The sequence below is a fragment of the Macaca mulatta genome, chromosome 7 (genome assembly GCF_049350105.2).
Source record: "Macaca mulatta isolate MMU2019108-1 chromosome 7, T2T-MMU8v2.0, whole genome shotgun sequence".
NCBI classification, from domain to species: domain Eukaryota; kingdom Metazoa; phylum Chordata; class Mammalia; order Primates; family Cercopithecidae; genus Macaca; species Macaca mulatta.
The window spans coordinates 16,911,637-16,932,971 of NC_133412.1; the positions used below are offsets into that span (position 1 = coordinate 16,911,637).

At 39.2% G+C, this 21,335-nt stretch overlaps 1 protein-coding gene across 1 annotated transcript in view; it reads right to left on the reverse strand.

Moving 5' to 3' along the window:
• The window catches only part of FSIP1 (fibrous sheath interacting protein 1), a 194,369-nt gene that overhangs the window by 11,102 nt on the left and 161,932 nt on the right, over positions 1-21,335 (reverse strand). The window contains exon 11 of the mRNA XM_001092473.5: positions 10,708-11,218. Coding sequence (XP_001092473.3) covers positions 10,708-11,218 — 511 coding nt within the window. The remainder of the gene's footprint in view (positions 1-10,707; positions 11,219-21,335) is intronic.

Here is a 21,335-nt window from a genome sequence, read left to right on the forward strand (position 1 = left end):
TGCCCAGACAGGACTCAAACTCCTGGGCCAAAGTGATTCTCCCACTTCACGCTTCCAAGTAGATGGGGCTACAGGTACGTACAACCATGCCCAGCCAGTACAAGATGTTTTATGTAAACCTGATGGTAAACACAAACAAAAACCTATAATAGTTGCACAAAAAATAAAAGGAAAAGATTCAAAGCATACCACCACAGAAAATTATCAAACCACAAAGGAAAGTAGCAAGAGAGGAAGAAAAAACATATCTACAAAACAAACAGAAACAAATTACAAAATGGCAGTAGCAAGTCCTTACCTATCAGCAATTACCTTGAATGTAAATGGATTAAAGTCGCCAGTCAAAACACGTAGGGTGGCTGAATGAGTTTTAAAAAAATAAAATAAAAGGCCAACTATATGCTATCTATGAGAGACTCACTTTACTAGTAAGGAAATACATAGACAAAGTGAAGGGATAGAAAATTTATTCCATGCAAATGGAAACCAAAAGAGAGCAAGGGTAGCTATACTTATATCAGACAAAATAGACTTTAAGTCAAAAGCTACACAAAGAGACAAAGAAGGTCACTATATAATGATAAAGGGGTCATTTCATTAAGAGGACATAATTGTAAACATATACACATCCAACATTGGAACACCTAAATATAAAAAGCAATTGTTACATGATCTGAGAGAGAGACTGCAATAGTATATGAGTAGAGGACCTCAATACTCCACTTTCAATGATGAACAGATCATCTAGAGAGAAAATCAACAAGAAAACATTGAACTTGAATTATACTTTAAATCAAATGAACCTCACAGTCATATACAAAACTTCACATCCTACAGCAAGAAAATACACATTCCTCTCAAGCACACATGGGACATTCTCCAGGATTGGCCACAAAACAAGTCTTAACAAATTTAAGAGGATTTTAATCATATCAAGTATTTTTTCTGATCACAATGGCATAAAACTAGAAATCAATAACAAGAAATCTTGGAAAATTCACAAATATGTGGAAATTAAACAGCATGCTCCTAAACAAACAATAGGTCAGAGGGGAAAAAAAGGATATCAAACTATATTTTGAGACAAACAAAAATGGAAACACAACATATCAAAACTAATGGGATGCTGACAAAAGCAGTTCTAAGTGGGAAATACATAACAATAAATGCCTATTATCAAAAAAGAAAAAATCTCAAATAAACAATCTAATGTTAAACCTCAAAAAACTAGAAAAAGAACCAACTAAGTCCAAAGTTAGCAGAAGAAAGAAAATAACAAATATTAGAGCCAAAACAAATGAAATAGAGACTAGAAACAATAGAAAAAAAATCAACAAAACTAAGAGTTTGCTTTTTGAAAAGATAAACAAAATTGACAAACCCTTAGCTAGACTAACTAGGAAAAGAAAGAAAGAAAACTCAAATAAATAAAATCCTCTGAACTCATCATATCATCATGTAATGGGAAGATAATGATTATGACCATACTTTTGTCTCATGATAGTTTTAGCTTATACAAAACGTATTAATATAAATGACAAAAAATAAAGAAATGCTTAAATTATGATACATAAATAGGATACATTTGCAGCCATTATAATGAATGATTTAGAAGAATATTTAGTAACAAAATGTTCAAAATATAAAAGAAAAAAATAGAAGAATATACTGTAAGAAGAATATGAAGACAATTTAAAATATACAACTAGAAAAAAGATGAATGTTAATATTAGCAGTGAATAGGTCTGGACAATGATTTTATCTTCTACACTTTTCTGTATGTTTCAAATATCCCTCAACAAATTTACATTTGTTGTGCTATTAGAAAGCAATAACAACTACTTTTTAAAGTCTTAAAGCTAAAAACTTCTGCTTATTTAAAACAAAACAAAAATGAAATGAAAGAGGAGACATTACAACTGATAGCAAATAAATACAAAGGGTAATTAGAAACTACTATGTAAAATTATATGCCAACATATAATAACCTAGATATTATATTGGATAACCTAGAAGTGAACAGATTCCTAGACACATATATCCTATCAAGACTGAATCATCAAGAAGTAGAAAATCTGAACAGACCACTAATGAGCAAGGAGGTTGACTCAGTAACAAAAAGCCTCCTATCAAAAAAAGGCCCAGGGCCAGATGGCTTCACTACTGAATTCTACGAAACATTTAAAGAAGAACTAATACCAGTGCTTCTCAAACTCTTCCAAAAAATTGAAGTGGAAGAAAGCCTTCTGAACTCATTTTACAAGGCCAGCATTACCCTAATACCAAAGCCAGACAAGAATACTACAAGAAAAATAAAAAAATTACACCCAATATCCCTGATAAACACAGATGTGGAAATCCTCAACAAAATACTAGCAAACCGAATTCAAAAGCAATTAAAAGAATCACTCACATGATCAAGTGGGCTTTATCCCTAGTATGCAAGGATGGTTCAACATATGCAAATTAATAAGTGGGATATACCACATTAATAAAATGAATAAAAACCATATGATAATCTCAATAGATGCAGAAAAAGCATTTGACAAAATTCAACACCATTTCATGATAAAAATTCTCAACAGATTAGGTACAGAGGTAATGTACCTCAACATAATAAAGGCCATGTAAGATAAATCTGTAACTAACATCATACTCAACAGTGAAAAGTGGAAAGCTTCTCCACAAGGATGCCCACTCCGACCACTTTTTTTGCAACATAGTGCTTAATGTCCTGGCCAGAGTTAGGCAAGAAAAACAAACAAAAGGCATCCTAATAGGAAATAAAATCAACATACAAAAATCAAGAGCATTTCTATACATTAAGAACAAACTATCCAAATAGGAAATTAAGAAAACAATCCCATTAACAATTGTCTCTAATAAAAAAGAAATACTTAGGAGTAAATTTAACCAAGGAGTTGAAAGAACTATATATTGACAACTATAGAACACTGATGAAAGTAAAGAAAATGCAAATCAATTAAAAGATGTTCCATGTTCCCAGCCTAGCCAACATGGTGAAACACCATTTCTACTAAAGATAGAAAAAAAATAGCCAAGCGTGGTGACGCACGCCCGTAATTTTGGCTGCTCGGGAAGCTGAGGCAGGAGAATTGCTTGAACCTGGGAGGTGGAGGTTGCAGTGAGCCAAGATCATGCCATTGCACTCCAGCCTGGGTGACAGGGTGAGACTCTGTCTCAAAAAAAAAAAAGATGTACCATATTCATGAATTGAAAGAATTAATAGTTAAAATGTTCACACTATCCAAAGTCATCTATAGATTTAATGCAATACCTATCAAAATTCCAATGTCATTTTCATAGAAAAAAACAATCCTTAAATCTGCATGGAACCACAATAGACCCTGAATAGCCAAAGCAATCTTGAGCAAAAAGAACAAAGCTGGAGGTATCACACACCCTCCAGCTGAAATATATACTTTGAAATATATATTTATTTATATATATATTTTTAAATATATATATTATATTAAAATATATATTTTAAAATATATATTTTTAAATATATAATATATATTTCAAAGTATAACACAATTATAATTGCAACAACATGGTACTGGCATAAAAACAGATACTTCAGTCAACAGAACAAGACAGAAAGCCCAGAAATAAACTCATGCATTTATGGTCAATTGACTTTTGACAAAGATGCCAAGAACGCATAATGGGGAAAGGTGTTGGGAAAACTGAATATCCATACGCAGAATAATATAATTTGATCCTTATCTCACTCCATGTATAAAAATCAAATCAAAATGAATTAAAGATATAAATATAAGACCCAAATATAAGACCCAAAACTATAAAACTACTAGAATAAAACACAGGGGAAATGCTCCATGATATTGGTCCAAGTAGTGATTTTTTTTTAATATGACCTTGTAGATACAGGCAAAAATAGACAAATGGGATTATATCAATGAACAAAGTGAAGAGACAATGTGTGAAGTGGGAGAAAATTTTCAAACTGCACATCTGATAAGGGGTTAATATCCAAACTATATAAGGAACTCAACTCAATAGCAAAAAAAAAAAAAAAAAAACACACACACACAATTTAAAAAATAGGCAAAAGACCTGAACAGACATTTCCTAAAAGAAGACATAAAAATGGCAAACAGGTTCATGAAAAAATACTTAACATCACCAATCATTAAGAAAATGTAAATTAAAACCAAAATGAGATGCTACCTCACACCTGTTAGAACAGCTATTATCAAAAGATGAAAGAGGCCGAGCGTGGTGGCTTATGCCTGTAATCCCAGTACTTTGTGAGGCCAAGGCAAGTGGATCATTTGAGGTCAGGGGTTCCAGACGAGATTGGCCAACGTGGTGAGACCCCATCTCTACTAAAAATACAAAAATTTGCTGGCCGTGGTGGCACATGCCTGTAATCCCAGCTACTCAGGAGGCTGAGGCAGGAGAATTGCTCAAACTGAGGAGGTGGAGCTTGCAGTGAGCCAAGGTTGTGCCATCACACACTGCACTCCAGCCTGGGTGACAGAGAGAGACTCCGTCTCAAAAAAAAAAAAAGATGAAAGATAAGTTTTGGCAAAGCTGTGGACAAAAAGGAACCCTGACACTGCTGGCAGAAATGTAATCAGTATAGCCATTATTGGAAAACTGTTGGAGGCTCCTCAAAAAACTAAAAATAGGACTATCATATGATCTAGTAATTCCACTGCTGGGTATATGTCCAAAGGAACTGAAATCAATATGTCAGAGAGATACCTGCACTTCCATATTCACTGCAGCATTACTCACAATAGCCAAGACATGGAATCAACCTAAGTGTCCATGAATGGATGAATGGATAAAGAAAATGTGGTATATAAACACAATGGAATAATATTTAGCCTTACGGGAAAAAAAAGACAGATTCTTTAATTCCTGACAACATTGATGAGCCTGGAAAACATTATGCTAAGTGGAAACCAAGCACAGAAAGACAAACACTGCATGATCTCACTTATATGCAGAATCTTAAAAAGTCAAACTCATGGAAGTGGAGAGCAGAATGGAAGTTACCAGTGGCTAGGGGATGAAGACGGGGAAAAAGGAAACAGAGAGTTGTTGGCTAAGGGGTACCAAGTTTCACTTAGGAAGAATAAATTTTGAGATGAATTGCACAGTAGGGCAACTACAGTCACTAATCACATATTATATGTTTCAAAATAAGAGTAAATTTCAAGTGTTTTACCACAAAAAAATGGTAAGTGAGGTGACAGATATGTAAATTAGCTTGATTTACTCATCTCACATTGTTTACATACATCAAATCATCACACTTTACCCCCAAAATTTATATAATTATGATGCCAATTTAAAAAAAAATTTTTTTTTAATTACAGCTTGTGAAATTTCATGTAAGAAACAAAAAACTCAAATCTTTATATAGAATATGCGACTTACATAATTCTTAAGCAAAATTACCTACTTTCATTGGTAATGTAAAGAATAAATGTGAACCATATTTTCAGTATTTTATTCGAAATCTGGTTATACATTTAAATTCTTTTATGTCGGGGAGGCGCCCAAGATGGCCAAATAGGAAGAGCTCCAGCCTCCAGCTCCCAGTGTGAGCAACACAGAAGACAGGTGATTTCTTCTGTACAAGGTTCATCTCACTGGGGCGTGTCGGACAGTCCGTGCTGGTCAGTGGGTGCAGCCCGACCAGCGAGAGCTGAAGCAGGGCAAGGCATTGCCTCACCTGGGAAGCACAACGGGGAAGGGAATTCCTTTTCCTAGCCAAGGGAAAATGAGACACACAACACCTGGAAAATCGGGTAACTCCCACCCTAATACTCTGCTTTACCAAGGGTCTTAGCAAACGGCACAACAGGAGATTATATCCCACACCTGGCCCGGAGGGTCCCACGCCCACGGAGCCTCCCTCATTGCTAGCACAGCAGTCTGAGATCTAACTGCAAGGCCGAAGCAAGGCTGGGGGAGGGGCGCCCACCATTGCTGAGACTTAAGTACGTAAACAAAGCCACCAGGAAGCTCGAATTGGGTGGAGCCCACCGCAGCTCAAGGAGGCCTGCCTGCCTCTGTAGACTCCACCTCTGGGGACAGGGCATAGCTAAACAAAAAGCAGCAGATACCTCTGCAGATGTAAATGTCCCTGTCTGACAGCTTTGAAGAGAGCAGTGGGTCTCCCAGCACGGATGTTGAGATCTGAGAATGGACAGACTGCCTGCTCAAGTGGGTCCTTGATCCCTGAGTATCCTAACTGGGTGATACCCCCCACTAGGTGCAGACCGACACCTCATAATTCACACAGCTGGGTACACCTCTGAGACAAAGCTTCCAGAGCAAGAATCAGACAGCAACACTTGCTGTTCAGCAATATTCTATCTTCTGCAGCCTCCGCTGCTGATACCCAGGCAAACAGGGTCTGGAGTGGACCTCAATCAAACTCTGCAGCTGAGGGTCTGACTGTTAGAAGGAAAACTAACAAACAGAAAGGACACCCACACCAAAACCCAATCAGTACGTCACCATCATCAAAGACCAAAGGCAGATAAAACCACAAAGATGAGGAAAAAGCAGTGCAGAAAAGCTGGAAATTCAAAAAATTAGAGCGCATCTCCCCCTCCAAAGGAACGCAGCTCATCGCCAGCAACGGAACAAAGCTGGATGGACAATGACTTTGATGAGTTGAGAGAAGAAGGCTTCAGTCAATCAACTTTCTCAGAGCTAAAGGAGGAACTACGTACCCAGTGCAAAGAAACTAAAAACCTTGAAAAAAGAATGGATGAATGGATAACTAGAATAATCAATGCAGAGAAGACCATAAAAGAACTGATAAAGACCAAAACCATGACACAAGAACTATGTGACAAATGCACAAGGTTCAGTAACCGACTCGATCAACTGGAAGAAAGAGTATCAGTGATTGAAGATCAAATGAATGAAATGAAGCAAGAGAGAGAAGTGTAGAGAAAAAAGAGTAAAAAGAAATGAACAAAGCCTCCAAGAAATATGGAATTATGTGAAAAGACCAAATATACGTCTGATTGGTGAGCCTGAAAGTGATGGAGAAAATGGAACCAAGTTGGAAAACACTCTGCAGGATATCATCCAGGAGAACTTCCCCAGCCTAGTAAGGCAGGCCAACATTCAAATCCAGGAAATACAGAGAATGTCACAAGGATACACCTCAAGAAGAGCAACTCCAAGACACATAATTGTCAGATTCACCAAAGTTGAAATGAGGGAAAAAATGTTAAGGGCAGCCAGAGAGAAAGGTCGAGTTACCCACAAAGGGAAGCCCATCAGACTAACAGCAGATCTCTCAGCAGAAACTCTACAAGCCAGAAGAGAGTGGGGGCCAATATTCAACATTCTTAAAGAAAAGAATTTTCAATCCAGAATTTCATATCCAGCCAAACTAAGTTTCATAAGTGATGGAGAAATAAAATCCTTTACAGACAAGCAAATGCTTAGAGATTTTGTCACCACCAGGCCTGCCCTACAAGAGATCCTGAAGGAAGCACTAAACATGGAAAGAAACAACTGGTACCACCCATTGCAAAAACATGCCAAAATGTAAAGACCATCGAGGCTAGGAAGAAACTGCATCAACTAACAAGCAAAATAACCAGCTAATATCATAATGACAGGATCAAGTTCACACATAACAATATTAACCTTAAATGTAAATGGACTAAATGGTCCAATTAAAAGACACAGACTGGCAAATTGGATAAAGAGTCAAGACCCATCAGTTTGCTGTATTCAGGAGACCCATCTCACATGCAGAGACACACATAGGCTCAAAATAAAGGGATGGAGGAAGATCTACCAAGCAAATGGAAAACAAAAAAAAAGCAGGGGTTGCAATCCTAGTCTCTGATAAAACAGACTTTAAACCATCAAAGATCAAAAGAGACAAAGAAGGCCATTACATAATGGTGAAGGGATCAATTGATCAGGAAGAGCTAACTATCCTAAATATATATGCACCCAATACAGGAACACCAAGATTCATAAAGCAAGTCCTTAGAGACTTACAAAGAAACTTAGACTCCCATACAATAATAATGGCAGACTTTAACACCCCACTGTCAACATTAGACAGATCAACGAGACAGAAAGTTAACAAGGATATCCAGGAATTGAACTCAACTCTGCACCAAGCAGACCTAATAGATATCTACAGAACTCTCTACCGCAAATCAACAGAATATACATTCTTCTCAGCACCACATCGCACTTATTCCAAAATTGACCACATAGTTGGAAGTAAAGCACTCCTCAGCAAATGTACAAGAACAGAAATTATAACAAACTGTCTCTCAGACCACAGTGCAATCAAACTAGAACTTAGGACTAAGAAACTCAATCAAAACCGCTCAACTACATGGAAACTGAATAACCTGCTCCTGAATGACTACTGGGTACATAATGAAATGAAGGCAGAAATAAAGATGTTCTTTGAAACCAATGAGAACAAGGATATGACATACCAGAATCTCTGGGACACATTTAAAGCAGTGTGTAGAGGAAAATTTATAGCACTAAATGCCCACAACAGAAAGCAGGAAAGATCTAAAATGGACACCCTAACATCACAATTAAAAGAACTAGAGAAGAGCAAGAGCTTAAAAGCAAGAGCAAACACATTCAAAAGCTAGCAGAAGGCAAGAAATAACTAAGATCAGAGCAGAACTGAAGGAGAGAGACAAAAAACCCTCCAAAATATCAATGAATCTAGGAGCTGGTTTTTTGAAAAGACCAACAAAATTGACAGACTGCTAGCAAGACTAATAAAGAAGAAAAGAGAGAAGAATCAAATAGATACAATAAAAAATGATAAAGGGGATATCACCACCGACCCCACAGAAATACAAACTACCATCAGAGAATACTATAAACACCTCTACGCAAATAAACTAGAAAACCTAGAAGAAATGGATAATTTCCTGGACACTTACACTCTCCCAAGACTAAACCAGGAAGAAGTTGAATCCCTGAATAGACCAACAGCAGGCTCTGAAATTGAGGCAATATTTAATAGCCTACCAACCAAAACAAGTCCAGGACCAGACGGATTCACAGCCAAATTCTACCAGAGGTACAAGGAGGAGCTGATACCATTCCTTCTGACTCTCTTCCAATCAATAGAAAAAGAGGGAATCCTCCCTAACTCATTTTATGAGGCCAACATCATCCTGATACCAAAGCCTGGTAGAGACACACACACAAAAAAAGAGCATTTTAGACCAATATCCCTGATGAACATCGATGCAAAAATCCTCAATAAAATACTGGCAAACCAAATCCAGCAGCACATCAAAAAGCTTATCCACCATGATCAAGTAGGCTTCATCCCTGGGATGCAAGGCTGGTTCAACATATGCAAATCAATAAACGTAATCCAGCATATAAACAGAACCAAAAACAAAAACCACATGATTATGTCAATAGATGCAGAAAAGGCCTTTGACAAAATTCAACAGCCCTTCATGCTAAAAACGCTCAATAAATTCGGTATTGATGGAACGTACCTCAAAATAATAAGAGCTATTTATGACAAACCCACAGCCAATATCATACTGAATGGGCAAAAATTGGAAGCATTCCCTTTGAAAACTGGCACAAGGCAGGGATGTCTTCTCTCACCATTCCTATTCAACATAGTTTGGAAGTTCTGGCCAGGGCAATCAGGCAAGAGAAAGAAATCAAGGGTATTCGATTAGGAAAAGAAGAAGTCAAATTGTCCCTGTTTGCAGATGACATGATTGTATGTTTAGAAAACCCCATCGTCTCTGCCCAAAATCTCCTTAAGCTGATAAGAAACTTCAGCAAAGTCTCAGGATACAAAACCAATGTGCAAAAATCACAAGCATTCTTATACACCAGTAACAGACAAACAGAGAGCCAAATCAGGAATGAACTTCCATTCACAATTGCTTCAAAGAGAATAAAATACCTAGGAATCCAACTTACAAGGGATGTAAAGGACCTCTTCAAGGAGAACTACAAACCACTGCTCAGTGAAATAAAAGAGGACACAAACAAATGGAAGAACATACCATGCTCATGGATAGGAAGAATCAATATCGTGAAAATGGCCATACTGCCCAAGGTAATTTATAGATTCAATGCCACCCCCATTAAGCTACCAATGAGTTTCTTCACAGAATTGGAAAAAACTGCTTTAAAGTTCATATGGAACCAAAAAAGACCCCACATTGCCAAGACAATCCTAAGCCAAAAGAACAAAGCTGGAGGCATCACGCTACCTGACTTTAAACTATACTACAAGGCTACAGTAACCAAAACAGCATGGTACTGGTACCAAAACAGAGATATAGACCAATGGAACAGAACAGAGCCCTCAGAAATAATACTACACATCCACAGCCATCTGATCTTTGACAAACCTGACAAAAACAAGAAATGGGGAAAGGATTCCCTATTTAATAAACGGTGCTGGGAAAATTGGCTAGCCATAAGTAGAAAGCTGAAACTGGATCCTTTCCTTACTCCTTATATGAAAATTATATGATTTCATAAGACCATTGGGAAAAAGGTTTTATGTTTGCATGCTCTTACTGATGCTACCTGTGACTTACAGACATACCTTCTTATCCTACTCTAATTTAAACAATAATACCTTTATATTGAGGTGCTTTTGAGACTTATTTAGCAAAACACATGTTCGCCAAGCCTCACCTGCTTTTGTTTTCTCTGGAGAATTGAGTTTCAGATGTTGGTCTTCTGATGAAAGGCTCACAGTGATACCATACAGTGGATCATCCAAGAAGGAGGGCCTTTTCAGTCTCCCAATGCCAAGAGTCTTTGACATAAAATAGTCTTTTGTGTCACTAATAATATCATTCTTGGAAAATTGAAGGCATTTCATATTCTCTACTTCAGTGACAAGAGCTTCTGACATGCGATGTCCAGTCAAAGCTTTAGTGAGATAGTAGCCTTTAGAAGCCTCACGTTCTGCACTCTCAAGCATATCTGCATCTTCTGCCTCAGTTTTCTGGACCTTTGTTCCTGATTCATTTAGTAATTTAGAGATGATGGACCTGGAAAGCTGGGGGAACATAGGTATTACATCCTCAATGTCTCCATTTTCTCTTTCTGAAGAAAGTTTAATGATGGATTTTTGTTTAACTATGCATTCATCCAGAAGACACTTTAACTGTTCTTCAGAGAGACGCGATGTGGACTGTAACTGATGAAATAAACCAAAAGTTTACATAGTCAATTGACTGAGTAAACACATATATTTTTGGGAGGCATCCAGTTATACAATATAAATGCAAGTAACCCCTTATACAACACATAAAAATAGAAAAATAATTCTGTGTAAAGTATCCAAAACTGTAGGGGAAATGTCATAATCCTGGCAAAATCTTTGGGTGGTGTTTCTCTGACCCCACCCATCCCTCAGCATGAACCCCACCACCACCCAATTCCTTAACTGGGGAAAAAATTGGCATACAAGGCAGACTACCCCTACCCCTGGGGATTCAGCCCTCCCTTGTCTGTCCACAACTCTCAGTGGACAATACTGCTGAAGGCAGAAAAGGAAGGATGAAGGGTGTAGCATCCTGAGATGTGTCGTTGCTTCAAAGCTACAGGTCTAGGCAGAGGCCAGGGGCATTCCAGAGGTGGTGCATTTGGGGAGAATGATTTGATCATACATATTTAATCTCTGCTTGTAAAGGTTACCAGGGATGAGTGTTTCAACCAAGACTGTAAATATTTAAAAACATTTTTTTCTTCCAGCAATATTCTCAGGAAGTAAATTTTTAAAAACCAGATGAAAGTAGACAGCCATGTTCTACAAGACTTCAGCTGAATAGCATGACATTTGAGTTGCATCAATCTCAAAAAGGAATAAGATTAAAATATAGTGAAACACACTGAAAAAAAAATTGTCTACTTCCCAAAAAATCTGTCTTCCATGTTTTACATGTGGATTATCTAGGAAAAGACTAATCCTCCTTTACAGGGGGATGAATTATCTGAGAACAAGAAGTTCCCATAAGAAAACTTAATCATGAATTTCAATGACTTTAATTTCTACTTCAGCAAAGTAAAATAACGCTATTGGCCTACTCTGAAAGTACACAGTAAAAAATAACTAAATATTCTGCATATGTAAAGTACTGAAATAAAAAGCTATTATTGAAACTAGTATAGTTAATTCTCCACTATTACGTAAAGCTTCTAATACAACTAATAAATACTAGTATGTAAAACAATTTTGTGCCATGTTTAAAAAATATTGTTTAAAATTATATTTAACTTACCTATATTAAAACTAGTTTTTATAGCAGCAAGTGTCACTATGAGCATGAGGATAATAAGAAATTGTCTGGGAATATATTCTTAGTAATTTTTTGGAATTCAAAATTCAGGTGACTGATCCTAAGGTTAATATATATGTCAAGAAATAGGATTAGAATTATATATTAGCAAATTCTACTTTTAGTCACTAGGCATTTCAGGCATCCAGATATAGTACTTTATCCATCTTTATCCAGAATCAGGAGCATTCTCTTCACTCTACTATATAAACCTAGTCAAGGAGAAAATGAAGGAAGTCCTTCTATGACATTAGACACCTAAAACACACTTTCAAACTTGGCTTATGTGAAATTACTTATAATGTGTAGACAATTCCCTAGGATTTAGAAAGAGCCCGCTGAGTGTCATCCTTACCAAACATCCTCATCAAAGCCTTATTATGATGTAATTTTTAGACACTAGAAAAAAATCAGTCCATATTAGAGCAGGAGGAGGTCTCTAGGGATAAAAGGGTAGGAGGGAGGATTGGTAGATTATCCAATATGCTTAAGCATTTCCAAAAGTAATATTGATATGATAGATGTTTGGCAGTTCTGATGATATATTTGGCTAAATACACAGAAAATGAAGCAAAAGGAAAATCAAAGCAATTGTGAACTCTGGGGAAAACAAAAAGTTTTACCAAAAAAAAAGGAAAAGCAGTGACATATACACAGAAAATTAGGCAGAAGAAACTAAGATAATTATTAAAGTCTAGGACAAACAAAAAGTTACATGAGAAAGGATGCCATAGGCTAATAATTGCTTCTGATGTGAACAATATTTACACAGTCAATTATAATATAAATACTGATGACTAAAGTAAGCAAAAATTGTGACTTAACTATTTTGGGGAAATGTGAGGAGAAACAAGGGGTGTTTGCACTTTATTAGTTAAATTATTGCCTACCATTATAGCAACCCAATACATAATGTCTAAAACTAATCAATTAAGAAAGTAAGTCATTAATAAATAATATAGAGGTAAAATTCAGAAAAACATAAAAGATTTAAAAGTAGTTAACTGGAGAAAATATCAAGGGGTAGGGAAGGCTGAGGCAAGGGATTGCCATTTTTATTTAAAACATTTTAACACAACTTTTTCTTTATTACTATAACAAAAGTTAAAATTAAATATAAAAATAAAAGTAATTTAAATGTATTTTTTTTTTGAGATGGAGTCTTGTTCTGTCACCCAGGCTGGAGTACAGTGGCTCAATCGTGGCTCACTGCAACCTCTGCTTCCTGGGTTCAAGCGAGTCTCGCATCTCAGCCTCCCCAGTAGCTGGGATTACAGGCACCCACCACCACACCTGGCATACATAAATATAAATATGTGTGTGTATATATATATATATATATATTTTTTTTTTTTTTAATTTTTAGTGGAGACAGAGTTTTAGCATATTGGTCAGGCTGGTCTTGAACTCCTGACCTCAGGTAATCCATCCACCTCGACCTCCCAAATTGTTAAGATTATAGGTGTAAGCCACCATGCCCAGCCCAAATTTTTTAATAAAAATGCACTTAGAAATAAAATTTAGAATATTTAAATGAAATTCCCAAGTGATAGTATGTTTGGACATCAGAAGCTGACCCATGTTTCATGGAGCCAGAAATGTATATAATCTTGGAGCAAGAGAAGGGCATTTCTTAAAAAAAAAAAAAAAAAAATACAAAATTACAAATTCAAAATTAGGTACAAAAGTGAATTTCTTTTATTTTAGTATGTGAAAAAGATAACAACAAATTACTAGGATCTTGGGGAGGGCTGAGTCCATTTCTTACAGTATCTCTTTAGGTCATTGACCAGACATGCTTACAGAAATGTTTGCTGATTGCAAACTGGCTTCCTCCTTCCCACCCCAAAGCTCCTATAAGTGAGGCCCTGAGCTGAATCTTTACGGGCTTCATGGTAAATTGCTTCTGGGTACTATGGGATAAAACATTACACATTACAGCTTGTGTGTACACAGAAATAATCTGGACTACAATTACCCTGATCCTCCTGGGGGAAGCAGCTGGATAGGAAAGAAAACACAGAAGACTAGAACCTGGGCTTCCATCCAAGCTTTGCTGCCTTGAGCATGTCACCTGAGTTCTCAGGGGCCCATCTCCTTTATCTGTAAAATAAGGAACTTTAGAAGATAATCTCTACATTAAATTCTAACTCTAACATTGCTTTTTATGAACAACTACTCTAAAACTAAAAATAAATTTTAAAGTAAACTTTTCTACTGACTTTACAGTGTAGCCTGGGTAGAGATATGAAAACAAAATAATAGCAAGAAGAGAACTTTTATTTATTCAGCTCCTTCACAATATCAATCCTGAACTCTTATAAAATAACTAAACATTCTCTGGCCTCAAAATATAAGTAAAAGCAAATGAAACACATTACGCCCTCAAATTAATTTAATGACAGTGCTTCTGGGTGGCGATACAGACTGGAAACTTCAGCACGACCCATCTTTCCCATCTTTTGATTCCCAGCAGAGTCTTGCCTGCAGTCAAAGCTCAGTAAATGACTATCATGAGAACTGAATGATTAGAGTGCTTAAACCGTTTTTTAAGGTATTATATTAATATAATTTATTTACAAATACTGAACTGAAGTAAACTACGGCTCCATCACAAACATCCCCAACTACCTTCAATAGTTAAGGAACCATCTAACCCACAGCCTTTTTCCAGATTGCTCTCAAAAATTCTGAGCTAATAAGCACCATGACTGAACCACTCACTGTGCAGGCACTGTCAAGTAACCATCTGTTCAAGTATTCACCTCAAAGTATTCATCTTTCATGCCAGCTCTAATTTCCCAGTATTCCATAAACAAGTTATTATTCATACTATTCCTATCCTTCATAAAACTCAACATAGTGCATCTCAGTCTTCATTTTTCCAGGCCAGAACCCAACCTCTTCTCACTCTGTATATGAAAGCCCCTCTCTTCCCACCTTCATTTTAGTAGCTCTTTAATGAATCTTCTTTCTTGTTTCAGCCAATACACACACATTTCATGGTAAAAGAGTAAATCTATTGGATTTTCATCGGGAAAAGAATAGAATACACATGCGGTGTTAGTTCTGCTGCATCCTGCTGATCTGGTTGGGCCACTAGGTTATGTCTTACAGAATAATAAGAAGTAGGTAGCATTCACTAAGCAGACTAGACTCTGCTCTAGGCATATTACATGTATTGATTCCTTTAATCTTTGCAACAAACCTATGAGGTAGATACTATTGTTATTTCCACTTTGTAGATGAAGAAACTGAGGCACCAAGAAATTAAGTAACCTCTCCAAGGTCATATAGCTTCTAAATGGTGGACTTGAAATTTGAATCCAGGTAGTCTGGGTCCAGAGCCTAAGTGTCTAGCCACGTGGCTACACTGCCACTCGCTGTAAATGAGTTCTCCCTCTACCACCCTCCAAGTGTCCTTTTCCCAACTGCTGCTCATTTTTCTGTCCATTCTATCAGATATAGAAACTTTTTTACTTAACTTGGGACTTTATTACCCAGATTAGCTTTTGTATGTATGTTTTATGCAAATGTATACAGTGTATGTTTTATGCAAACATACATAGTGCCCTCTCTTTGAGCTCATTAAAAAAAAAAAAAAACCCAGCCACAGCTCCATTCCCAGGATGCCCACTGTTTACACATCTCCACCCAGATAAATGCCAGTTTGGTGTAGAAGCTAAATTTGATGAGGAATGCAACTTGTAATTGCTGGAGATGGAACACAGACTGTGGATTATCTCACTCTCATCCCTGCCCCACCTCCTATGCTATATATCCGGAGTTTCTCCAGCCATAAAAATCTCCAGTTAATTGGGCAATGGATTTTGTTGACAAGGCAATCAAGATTATGTCCCTGATGCAGACAATCAGAAAGTCTACCCATTATAAACCAGCAGAAGCAATCTTGTCCTTTGATGTAAGCTTACTTCGGGTGTTTTTTATTTCCCCCAAACAGCATTCCTGAAGACCCACCCTACGAAACCAATACCATTATCACAAATGAGAAAAGGGTGGAAAGCTAGAATGTTCTAAATGATTAACAAGGAAAATATGGATGTACACAGATTTTAATGACATCGAGTTCTACTTCCAAAGAAGCAACTAAAAAACATTCCACCATTTGCTTAATGACGAAGATATAAGTTTATAGCTCTCTGTTGCAACCACTGCTGGCAACACCTCAGTAGTAGTTTATTTTAGTCAAGGATTTTTGGCTACAAGGAACAGAAACCCTTATGTCAAAAACAAGAGGTGGTAGGGTTGAGGTTTGCTGTAAGATCAAAGAAGTCATTTCATGGACAACAGAAGCAGGAAGTAAGAGTATAGACTGGCCTTTCGGAGTCGAGAGCTGAGAAGCCACCGGGAACCAAAGTCATGTGCCCCGTCTGTCTTTCTTGGTCCATGTCATCTCTTAACTCACTGCCTGCCTGATGCATCCTCCTCTCTGCAAACCCGCTTTCTCTGCTTATTAATGGTTTCTGCTTTTTCACAACCTCAGCTTGCCTATGTATTATGAACTGACTCCGTAAGAGTACCACACCCACCAACAACTGACTATGTCCTTTAGCTCTCTATACTCTTTTGCTTAAATTTTCAAGCAAGATAACCTGGTTGGTCACTGGCCAGGTTGATGGACTGCCTGTGTCAGGTTCAAGTGTCCACCACTGGTCCAAATATCTGAACTGAGGGTCACATGGCAGAAACACAACCATCCAAGCCCAAGGTTTTGGCAGGGCTGTGGGTAAGGTGATTTCCCAAACAAGAAGGTATCAACAGAGCAGGGATTCCAAAATAAATCTATCACATATTTGAACTACAATCACTATGAAGTAAGTAACCATCAGAAAGAACCTGTCACTTAATCTAGTTCTATAGTCATCTAAAGCTTTAATGATCAAAGTGTTTCCAAACTTCACCAATCTCATTAAATCTGGGTACTCACTGAAGAGTTATTTGAGATGTAAATGTAGAACTAGTTGTCAGAAAATATCTACCTGTGCATAGAAAAATAAAGGCACTCCAGTTAGGCTACAGAACAGCACTATCAAGTCTGAATGCTCCCAATAGGCTCACATCACTTGCTATAGCTCTTTTGGATTAAACACATCTAAAAATCAATGGAGAAAAATAATTTTTTTTTCATTTTAATGTCTGTATCAACGGTGCTAAGGATTCATAGGAGAAAAGGGCTTATTCTTCCTTCCTCTCCTAGCTCCTTCCCTCCCTATTCCATTCTCCCACCTTCCTTTCTTACACTGGGGCTACCCCAATCATATAAAGGTAAGTTCAGCAGGTAGACTGCTCTTAGGAGGCCATACCAAGGACAAAGGGTCCTGGGGGCCAGGGACAATCTGGCATATTTTTCACCAGAATAGTCAGAGGCTGTCTGGCCAGAAGAGAATCTGAACTCTAGTCAAAAAGGAAGCAAATATCATTGCCAGAGAAACTATGTAAACCACCATCAAGAGTGAGGGTTGAGGCAAGGCTGTAAACAGGAAAGTGAGTCAGCCCCCAGGTCAGCAGCCAGGAGGCTTAGTGGACAGAATAATACTGAGTGTGAAGTAGGTCAAGGCAAACAGCTCTGAAGCGAGGTCATGAACGCTGTGGTGGTGTGGGAAGCCCTTTTTATGTGGGGCCTGGCATGGCAAAGTCACTGTGCCGAATCAGACCCCACCCATGCCTAGGCTACCCATCTTCCCCAAACAGCTGGGTGAGGCAGGGCTTGCCTTATGGGTTTGCCTGGTTGAGAGGCTGTTGTGGCCCTGGGCAGTCTGTGATGGCTCTTATTGTGTGGCCCAGGTGCCCAGGCTTCAAGGATCCAGGCTTTCTGTTTCTATGTACCAGAATGAGAGAGGTGGGCTGCCAGCGAGACCCCTGTGTGTAAGTTAGGGATGAGCATGGATCGAGGGAGCTAGAAGCTAGAGGTAGGATTCTCAAGTCCTATTATTTGAAAAAGGGCTAGAAACGTGGCTTGCTGGGGACATAAGCAGAAGAGTGTGGAGGTGCTTGGCAGGAGAGCCAGACTGTGCTTTCTAACAGGGTGACTGTGCTTTCTAACTGTGCTTTCTAACAGGGTGACTGTGCTTTCTAACTGTGCTTTCTAACAGGGTGACTGGTGAAAAGGGACTCTTATGTTTTCATTTTGTGGGACAATTATCATTTGAGGATTGCCAACAGTAGCTGTTTTCTAGCAGTAGAGACAGCAAGTCCACTTGGATCAGATGCCCTTTGTTCTGAGCAAGTTGCCGGAATGGCCCTGTTATCACATGTCTATCACTTCCTTTCCCTAAACAAGTCTGGGGCCCAGCTCTATCTACAGCTGGAGGGGGCCTGGCACCCCTGCCCCGAACTCCCAGCTAAAAAAGCCTGGCCAGGAGATGAGGTGCACAGATTTGCATAAAGTGCCTAAAAAGAGGCCCCTGATTGAATAGTTCTCATGGTCCAAGGGAACTGGAATCTCCTCCACCCCCTACCCCAGGATGTAGATCCAGTCTGTTACTTTACAGCAGCGAGCTCCCACTGCTTTGCAAGACTATTTATTGGCCATTATTAGTTATGAGTATCATTTGCATGGGTGAAGGCCTTCTGTACTCTCAGTGTGATGATGCCTATTTTTACTGTGTAGAGATAAGTTGGGTCAAGGAAGGTTGTGATGGGGTCACCAGTCAAGAAGGCCATTAGCTATTTAAATACCCGAACCTCCAATGGATCCAGATTAACCCTCACCCTCTTGCAGGAAATCAGCTGATAGATGAGTCACATTGGAGAAATCTGGTATAAATGAAACCTAAAGTACTTATGTATGCCCACAGGGGTCTCTAGAACTTTAAATACTTTGCTTGATATCATCTAAACTTCACAACTGTAGAGAAGGTATCCTCAGAACTCTGTCTCTGGGATCTTCAACACGTATCTTCTGTGTTGGGCTGGCCTGAAGATGGAGTTTCTGTGGTCTGTAAAGAATCTTCCCAAACAGGGTTTAAGGTCAGGTCAGGGGAGTGTATCTAACACCCTCCACCTTGTACTGGTGCTGAAACAAGGTGGAGATGTGGCATGGACTGGAAGGTAATACCTGGCCTCGCACGGCCTGCGCATAGGTCAGTGATATGGTTTGGCTCTGTGTCCCCACCCAAATCTTATCTCAAATTGTAATCCTCATGTGTTGAGGGAGGGATCTAGTGGGAGGTGATTGGAACACAGGGGCAGTTTCCCCCACGCTCTTCTTGTGAGTGAGAAAGTTCTCACGAGATCTGATGGTTTTAAAAGTGACAGTTTCCCCCGTGTGCTCTCTCTCTTGCCTGCTGCCATGTAAGATGTGCCTTGCTTCCCCTCTGCCTTCCGCCATGATCCTAAGTTTCCTAAGGCCTCCCCAATCATTCGGAACTGGGAGTCAATTAAACATCTTTTCTTTATAAATTACCCCGTCTCAGGTAGTATTTTTACAGCAGTGTGAAAATAGATGAATACAGTCAGACAAGGCTTCAGGTTCTGACTACCAGTACTTCTGCTTTCCAGAGACATGGGCCCTTAATACATGATCAGTGCGAAGATCACCAGCAGCTCCTCTGCCTCTTATTGTGAGAAGCATCTCACTAGTGTAGTACTATCTGGACCCTGCTCCCTCACCCCAATCAGAGAGAACACTCAGCTAGTCCCCACCCATATAAGAGAGACCCCTCAAAAAGATGTTCAACCCCCGGGAACTGGAAAACCGAGTATTTCCTTACATGGCCAAGAAGTTTTTCAGCAGCATACACGAGTCAAACAGCCAAGCTTCACTGACATTACACTGCTCAACATGACTGGATTCAGATTACCCATCACCCAGACCTGTGCACTTGCCTGCCGCTGGGCTGAGCAGATCTAACATGGCCTGTGCTGCTCTCACAGGTGTAGACCTGGATGTCACTTCTGATACCACTGCCATGGCCCCTCAAGTCACCCATGGGCACATCAAGCCCCTCTTGGCTCCTTCCCAGGATTTCTTGTCTATTGCTGATGAGGTGTGAGTTGCTAATAAGGTGTGGGATGATCAGCTGGCCACTTCTAGGCTTGTAAAAACCACAAGCACAAGATAATTCATGCCCCTTGGGGCAGACTTTGACCAAGGGGAGAGGGTAGGCAGTGAAGGACTTACTTTCCCCCCAGAAGGACTCCCTGAAATGCAGTCACCCACATGACATTTCTCTGAATATGTCCCACAAGATCAAACAATCAGCTGTACTTGCTAGCAAGCAGTAGTCAGGTCAGTGACACAGCTCTTATACTTACTCGCTTTCTTTGCTTCACTTCTCTTGTTCCCCACTTCTGCTTCTCTGGTGATGCTTTCGCTAATGAAGCGGCAGCATATACACTTTTGCCTCAGGCCCCGCTGCTCCACACAAAGACATTCGCAATAAGCAACAGCTTCCAAGTCGCGGCTGGGCAGGACTCTGAAGGGGGCAACTCGAACCAAACAGAGAGGGCCTGGAAGCACAGGGTCAGCAGCTCCAACCAGCCTCTGCAGACTGTCAACAACGCTCACATGCTGGCGCTGGCTGGGTGCAGGTTCAGGGTGATGGCCAGTACTGTCAACGCCATAGGAGATAGGAGGCAAAGTGATGCTTCAGAATCCTTGGGGCTCATGGCTTAATAGCTGGTTTCTACTGGCGTAACTGGGACCAGAGCAGCAGAGTACTGTCCAAGAAGACAGAGTCAAAGGAGAAAAATCCTTTGGAGGCCTAGAATTTGCCCAGGGCAGCCAGAGGCAGCACCACTAGAGGGAGAATATGAATTGGAGCCCGGGGGAGAAAGCCAAAGTCACGGCTTAGGTTGGAGTGTCGAGATAAACAGAAAGAATGACAAGTATGGGGTATAAAAGAGGTCACGGCATGTTGTTCAGTGCCAAGGCATGTCCACTGCAAAGACGTAGGAGGCCTGCTTTCATTCTGGACGGGCAGAGTGTAAGACCAGGCCAGGGGGCTAAAAGGA